Here is an 8,590-nt window from a genome sequence, read left to right as displayed (position 1 = left end):
GTCAACACTGAATATTGCATTGTTGCATTTCTTTTCACAGTTTATGAACTTGCATTCATATTTTGTTGAAGTATTATTCAATAAATATATTTGTAAAGAATTTTTGAATAGCAGCTTGTTTTAGAATATTTATTTAAAATCTCACATACCTCTTGTCATACCTTCAAGTACCCCCAGGGGTACGCGTACCCCCATTTGAGAACCACTGGGCTAGAGTATAAAAATTAATTTTAAGATGGGACTTAAATGCTTCAGTGTAAAATAACTCATAAAAAAAAAATAGTAAAAATAAATTTAAAAAATCGGTGAAGATTCAGTGTAAAAGTGTAAGAAAAATTAAATGTCAAAACAATCAGTGCAGGAATATTTTTTGCATCAAAAATTCAAGACCCACTTCCGGTCATTTTTAGCCTGAAGCTTCTCATTGCTTTGCGATGAGCTAGTGACTTGTCCATGGTGTACGCTGCCTTCCGCCCGATTGTAGCTGAGATAGGCTCCAGCGCCCCCCGTAATCCTGAAGGGAATAAGCGGTAGGAAATGGATGGATTGATGGCCTTCTCATTGGCCGGATCAGAGACAGGAACGTTCGTTTCAGTCTAGATTGACCGGAAGTAAGGCCTGAGTTTTGAAGCAACGAATATTTCTGCCCTGGATTTTTTAGTGCACTGATTTATCTTACATTGTGTAATCTAATTTTTATTTATTAAATTTTTTACACATTTCATTTTGTACAATACTTTTTTTATATTGAATTTTCAATCAATCAATCAATCAATCAATGTTATTTTATATAGCCGTAAATCACAAGTGTCTCAAAGGGCTGCACAAACCACAACGACATCCTCTGTAGAGCCCACATAAGGGCAAGGAAAACTCACCCCAGTGGGACGTCGGTGACAGTGACAATGATGACTATGAGAAACCTTGGAGAGGACCGCATATGTGGGAAAAACCAATACAATATATGTATAAAAAATATACATTCAGGCCTCCACTCAGTTATGATCCCGGGGACTCCAAAGGGTTTTGGTAAAAAAAAAAAAAAAGTTAAAAATGTGTAATTATTCAGTATTATCATTTTTATTATTATTTAAGTTTTAAATCTCTAGATCAACATTAGGTCTATCTGTCAATAGGATATTTTAAAAGATTTATGTTGTATGCTCTTTTTGTCAAAGAAAAGCAAGTTTTTTATGGAAAAAAACACAAAATGTGCAATATTTTCACCCAATAAAGTAGAATATTTGAGATTATATAATAATTAGAGCCGTAAAAAGGTCAACAACTCATAACACCATTGATTTTAATTCATTATTATTTTTTGTGCAATGACACTTAAAAACAAAAGACACTGATCCAAAAGGGTCCTACTCATTAAAGTGTTAAAAAATAAATTATAATTTTTTTTTTTACTGTTTACTTTTAACACAATGGTCTCAAGATTAACTTCAGATTTATCCGTCAATTGTAAGTTTTTTTTTAATGTTTACGTTTTTTGTTTGTTCATTTTAGGCCATTCTTTAAAAAAAAAAAACTGCTCAGTGGCAAACAGAAAAAAAAAATATCCAACATTTGCCCAAAAAATATCTCAAAGTGGAATATTTAATGTGACGTATTGGGAGCCTTGAATAGGTAAATAATTCATGATTGATTTTGATTCACATTTTTTTTTAAGAAAGAAACAGCTTGCATGGCAGCTTTGTGTTATTGGAGTAAACATTGCAACGTGTTCTTGTTACATTTCACCTATTATACCACTTTTAATTTTTTTTTTCATAGTATTTTTAAAATGTGCTGTGGGGGCGTTAAAAAAATGACCTGCGGGCCGCAAATGGCCCCCGGGCCGCAGTTTGGACACCCCTGGCTTAAGTCTTGATTGACCGGAAGTGAGTCCTGAGTTTTGAAGCAACGAGTATTTCTGCCCTGGATTTTTTAATGCACTGATTTATCTTACATAGAATTTTTACATAATTCATTTTGTACAATACTTTTTTTTTTACATTTGAATTTCAAACACAGTACAAACTGAATTTTTAAACCCCAAAATGTTGCTGACATTTTTTTATTCAATAAAATCAGCAAAATTTAAAGAAAAAAAAAAAAAAAAGAAGGAAAAAATAAACTTTTGTATTAAATACACGAAATAATCTCCACACAGAGACAACATTAACACAGGTATACTCCCTAATAACGCTTAAAATGTGTCATACATGAACTGCAATGATTTTTTTTGTTGACTCTAAAAGAAAATAAATAGCCCAATGAAATGATACTTAATAAAACACCCAATGAAAATAACTTTCTTTCATCTCATAACTACGCATAAAGTAGGGTCGAAGGTTCCAGGATGGAGGAGAGCAAGAAGCCTCCCCCGTGTGAGTGTGGGTGGTGCGTTCAGGCGCAGCCATTAAAACCTGTTGACATGAGACTCCGACCTTCATCTACTCAAGTCGGGACCTCAGCGCGGAGTCCTGGAAGACCTGCACCTCCTCTTTAAAGAGTCATGTCAGCATGCTCTTTCGTTAATGGATTTAAGGCGACTTATTCGTTATATTTATTCACTTCTCAACTGGCAGAAAATATGTTCACAGACGTTGTAATTTTGTGTTTCATTTCATTCGCCGCCTTGCACGCCGGTTCGTCCTTGGAATTACGCCCCGGCATGTGAGTACAGCCTTTTAAAAACCTCATCCTGTGCTTTGCATGGATAAAATATAATATTAACTTCTAAATTATTTTTACTTGAGCTTGTGTCCATCGGGGGGCGCAGTTTCAAATATCATAAAAAAAAGCCTTTTAAGTAGTGTTTATTTATTTTATTTTATTTTTTTTGCTGAATGGACATTTATTGTGCCTCTGTCAGACGTCTTTAAAAATAAATACAGTGTGCCGGGCCAGCTTTAATTATAAGAAAAGCTGAATACTTTAATTAACTTCAGGCTGTTTTGAATTGGAGCCAGATGGACTATACAGGAGTGTTTAGTTCGGGGGATTTGACTAGCATGTTTAGTCCATATGTCAGTCCAAACCTTGGATATGTTGTGTCTGCAAAGTACTTCTGGAAGACATAATTTTTTTTTCATTGCCTATCATTCAGTTTTATGTCCTTATCTTAATTAAGCAAATTGCAGGAAATTGTAATTTAGTTGCAGCTTTCATAATACCACCATGTTTTACTTTATTCTGTTTGTGGCCCCATTTCAGTCTTTAATATTTATCTTGATTAATATTATACTAATATTAATTTATATTAATACATATTAATATTTTATATTTAAATGTAGAATATATGTATACTATATATATATTATAATATATTATATTTATATTATATGTATATATATGTATATGTAATATACATATCATATGTATAATATATATAATACAAATATGTATAATATATTTATATTATACATATATTATATATCATATGTTATATAATTTATTATTACTATTGTCTATTGTGAGCGAGCTGTGGTGCTGAATTTACCCCAGGGACCAATAAAGTACCGTATTTCTTTGAATTGCCGCCGGGGCGCTGATTAATTTAAAACCTCTTCTCACTCCTGCGTTTCCTAAAGGCATGCGGTAAAAGTAAGCATGCGCTAATTATTTTAAAACCTCTTCTCACTCCGGCACCTACCAAAGGTATGCAGTAAAAATTTGAGTGTGATGTAAGCTTGGACCTTAAATCCTACTGAATAGCTCTTAATCTTCTTCGCTTTATACGATTTCACATTATCGGTATTGAAATGAGCCTCCTCCATTTTGAAAATGATGACAGGGGAGGTGTCACTCGTGACGTCACGCGTTTGACCAGGCGGTAATACTAAGCATGCGCTAATTATTTTGGGAAGCGGCAATTCAAGGAAATACGGTACTTTCTATTCTATTCTATTACTACTACTTCATTTTATAAATTGCTGACAAAAAACTAAAGTTCCAAATGTCACAAGTCATTGAAAATATAAACCGTGCGCATACATATTATTATGAATTGATTACGTGGACCTCGACTTAAACAAGTTTAAAAACATACTGGGGTGTTACCATTTAGTGGTCAATTGCACGAAATATGTACTGTACTGTGCAATCTACTAATAAATGTTTCAATCAATCAATCAATCAATCATAAACGGCTTGAAAATGGTCAGAGTGTGACAATCTGTCACTTCATTTCTGTTAGTTTTTCGTGTTTTTGTATTTACTTCCTGTTCAGTGCTCTTATTTTGTTGTATTTCCTGTTTTATTCACGGAGCACTGTTGTTTTTCTCTTTTCGTTGATTGGCAGCGGTTCACACCTCCTGTCAATCACACTAGTGTCTATTTATGTGTCACTCGAGCACTCCTCAGTGCTCGATGATAATCTATGTTTGGTGAACTTACTATGCAAGACTGCTTTATGTTTATTTGTTTTCTTATGGGCTTCACGGTGGTAGAGGGGTTAGTGCGTCTGCCTCACAATACGAAGGTCCTGCAGTCCTGGGTTCAAATCCAGGCTCGGGATCTTTCTGTGTGGAGTTTGCATGTTCTCCCCGTGAATGCGTGGGTTCCATCCGGGTACTCCGGCTTCCTCCCACTTCCAAAGACATGCACCTGGGGATAGGTTGATTGGCAACACTAAAATTGGCCCTAGTGTGTGAATGTGAGTGTGAATGTTGTCTGTCTATCTGTGTTGGCCCTGCGATGAAGGTGGCGACTTGTCCAGGGTGTACCCCGCCTTCCGCCCGATTGTAGCTGAGATAGGCGCCAGCGCCCCCCGCGACCCCACAAGGGAATAAGCGGTAGAAAATGGATGGATGGATGGATGTTTTCTTATGACTTCTGAATTAAATTCCTCTTACCTTCACTCCTCTCTCCTGGATTCTTGCATCATCGGGGACACACAACTGCAGCCTTGCGAGTTCCCAACACAGAGCCTTTTTCTGATCACACTCTTGGTTGTGGCCCTAAACAACCGCATAGAGCATGTATTATTCAACTGGTGGCCAGGGGGCTAAATCCGGTCCGGTAATAACACCCCGAGTTCAGTTCAAAAACTTGGGAGACAAATATTTTTGCAGCATATTCTTAGAAACACTACAGTGTTCCTATTTTATAGAGCAGGGGTGTCCAACCTACGGCCAAGGGTATAAAAATGAGTCGCATCTTTTGAATAAAAGAAACTGCTGTTCTAAATGTGTCCACTAGATGTCGCAATAGCAATTTTCTGTATCTTTGTAGATCACGGGTGTCAAACTCTGGCCCGCAGGCCGAATCTGGCCCGCCGTGTAATTTAATTTTGCCCTTGAGCCAATATCAATATAGTATTGGATCTGGCCCGCCGGTGTTATACAGCGTCGGTGCCGCTGTAACACCGCATTCACCGCTAATACTCATACTTGCCAACCCTCCTAATTTTCCCGGTAGACTCCCGAAGTTCAGTGCCCCTCCCGAAAATCTCCCGGGGCAACCATTCTGCCGAATTTCTACCGATTTCCACCTGGACAACTATATTGGGGGCGTGCATTTAAGGCAATGCCTTTAGCGTTCTCTACAACCTGTCGTCACGTCCGCTTTTCCTCCATACTAACAGCGTGTCACATAATATTTGTGGCTTTTACACACACACACACGCACAAGTGAATGCAAGGCATACTTGGTCAACAGTCATACAGGTCACACTGAGGGTGGCCGTATAAACAACTTTAGCGCTGTTAAAAATATGCGCCACACTGTGAACCCACACCAAACAAGAATGACAAACACATTTTGTGTGAACATCCGCACCGTAACACAACAGAACAAATATCCAGAAACCCTTGCAGCACTAAGTCTTCCGGGAAACTTCCAGCAAACTGACCAATAATTTACGTTTTTATTCATGCATTTTCTCTTGCTACTTCAAGGCTTGAATGTTTTTTCATTCATTATTGTTATTTTATTTTCAAATTTATTATTAGCCTGTGGAAAAAAATGTATATTTACCTCAGAAAATTGCAAATAAAAAAAAAGGCATAAAATGTTTATTTAAATTTTATTTGATATGCCATTGATATTTTTTTAATTATTATTATTGTTATTTGAAACTGGATTTTGCATGTCACTAAAGTTATATAAGCCTTGCCTGTTCAATATTTAATGCAGAACTTGTTTGGGTCCCTATTTAAAGGTTAATTTGTTCCGTTTAAAATTTTGGCCCACTCTGTATTTGAGTTTGACACCCCTGTTGTAGATGATGCTAGATATGTAAAGAAAACAAAAAAAAAAACATGATGGTAGTGCACCAGTCAAGGAAAATGAGAAAACTACATAAATAAAATCCTGTAATTTCATTTTGATATTTTTTTTTTTGTCTTGATAGATTGAAAATGAACACCAATTAATTTAAGTCAGAGCAGCTCAGACGAGGCACCAAGCAGCGTGGTTGGGGAGCGTTTCCACAGAGTTTTTCCAGAGCCTGAAATGCAAGTGTCTGGGACAGACGCGGAAGGAGATTTTTACAACAAAGTTCTAAAGCTTAGTGATGTATCAGATATGTATCAGATTGTAGATGTTTTTTTTTACCTTTCGCTGTGTTTGTTGCATTTTTGTTGCTTTCCTCTCGAATGGAAAATATATCGATCGAGAGGGGGTGTGACGTTCATATTCTGTCAATATTCAGTGTTTTATCCGTCATAGTTAATGTTGTAAATCCCACCTTCTTTATTTTCATGTACCTTCTGTTTGTAAGGAGGAAAAGCGGACGCGATGACAGGTTGTAGAGAATGCTAAAGGCAGTGCCTTTAAGGCACGCCCTCAATATTGTTGTCCGGGTGGAAATCGGGAGAAATTCGGGAGAATGGTTGCCCGGGAGATTTTCGACGGGGGCACTGAAAAAACGGGAGTCTCCTGGGAAAATTGGGAGGGTTGTGAAGTATGAGTATTAGCGATGAATATGGTGTTACAGCTCTAATGTTAATTTGGGGGCCAAATGAAATTACACGGCGGGCCAATTTGGCCCACGGGCCAGAGTTTGACACCCATGCTCTATAGCCTGCAGACTTTTTTGGGGCTCTGGGAATCAATCAACAATCAAAGGTTGTGAGTTCAAAACCTCACAGAGTCATACCAAAGACTATAAAAATGGGATGGCACTCAGCATCAAGGGTTGGAATTGGGGGTTAAATCACCAAAATGATTCCTGAGCGCGGCCACCGCTGCTGCTCACTGCTCCCCTCACCTCCCAGGGGGTGGAACAAGTCAAATGCTGAGGGTAATTTCAGCACACCTAGTGGTACTTTAACTTTTTAGAGATGATCTTTGACTAGCCTTTTTTCAGAAGGCCCAAACGCCTACAGAAACCCACTACTACCGACCACGCAGTCTGATAGTTTATATATCAATGATGAAATATTAACATTGCAACACATGCCAATACGGCCTTTTTAGTTTACTAAATTGCAATTTTAATTTTCCCGCGAGGTATCCTGTTGAAAATGTCGCGTAATGATGACGCTTATGTTGACGCGTGTTTGTGACGTTATTGGTTGGAGGGGACATTTTAGCCCAGCACCACTCACGGCTAAAAGTCGTCTCTTTTCATCGCATAATTACACAGTACTTTGGACATCTGTGTTGCTGAATCTTTTGCAATTTGTTCAATTAATAATGGAGAAGTCAAAGTAGAAAGATGGAGGTGGAAAGCGGTGGATTGCAGCTGCCTTTAGCAACCAAAACACAACCGGTGTTTCTTTGTTTGTTGTGAAGCTTTAACACAGAGTGGTCAAGCGAACATGTTTCTCTACCACATATCAACCAGCAAGTTTTTGGATTGGAAAATTGTGATATTAAGTCGGCTCTTGCCGGAGACTTGAGTGGATTATGCGACCGCCTCCTGCAGCTGTCAAAAAGGCAGCTGTGATCTTGGCACCTCCCTTGGCTTCTCTCAGAGACACTGCCGTTCACCGCAGCCCTCCGACTTTCAGGTATGACTTTATAATCTCACTAAAACACTCATAACACAATAAGCAGATAAGGGATTTTCCAGAATTATCCTAGTAAATGTGTCTAATAACATCTGAATCGCTCCCACTGCCTTCGCCTGGAGCCGTCGCCTTTTTTTTTTTTTTTTTTAGTGCTTCACTCTAACTTTCCTCATCCACAAATCTTTCACCCTCGCTCAAATTAATGGGGAAATCGTTACTTTCTCGGTCCGAATTGCTCTTGCTGCTGGTGGCTATGATTATAAACAATGTGAGGATGTGAGGAGCCCTACAACCAGTGACGTCACGCGCACATCGTCTGCTACTTCCGGTACAGGCAAGGCTTTTTTATTAGCGACCAAAAGTTGCAAACTTTATTGTCGATGTTCTCTACTAAATTACTCCAGCAAAAATAATTCAATATCGCGAAATGATCAAGTATGACACATAGAATGGACCTGCTATTCCCGTTTAAATAAGAAAATCTCATTTCAGTAGGCCTTTAAGCTCCTTAAAATCTGACGACATAAATAGACCAAAAAAAATCAAATGTCCACTGTAGAGGACGCCGGTTTTCCGGAATATAGAAAATAAGACTAATAGTGAAGGGAGAAGTCCGTCCCCTGGCACTTAGCTTTCTGAAACTG

General features: G+C 38.0%; 1 protein-coding gene across 1 annotated transcript in view; it reads left to right on the top strand.

The window, feature by feature from the left end:
• Positions 1-2,455: 2,455 nt before the first annotated feature.
• megf6 (multiple EGF like domains 6) overlaps positions 2,456-8,590 on the top strand; it is a 152,895-nt gene continuing 146,760 nt past the window's right edge. The window contains exon 1 of the mRNA XM_061919022.1: positions 2,456-2,664. Within this exon, the coding sequence (XP_061775006.1) occupies positions 2,504-2,664 (161 nt within the window). The 5' untranslated portion in view covers positions 2,456-2,503. The remainder of the gene's footprint in view (positions 2,665-8,590) is intronic.

The sequence above is a fragment of the Nerophis ophidion genome, linkage group LG13 (assembly GCF_033978795.1).
Source record: "Nerophis ophidion isolate RoL-2023_Sa linkage group LG13, RoL_Noph_v1.0, whole genome shotgun sequence".
Classification (NCBI taxonomy): Eukaryota; Metazoa; Chordata; class Actinopteri; order Syngnathiformes; family Syngnathidae; genus Nerophis; species Nerophis ophidion.
Note: the sequence above shows the minus strand (reverse complement) of the source record. Positions and strands in the feature narration are given on the sequence as shown.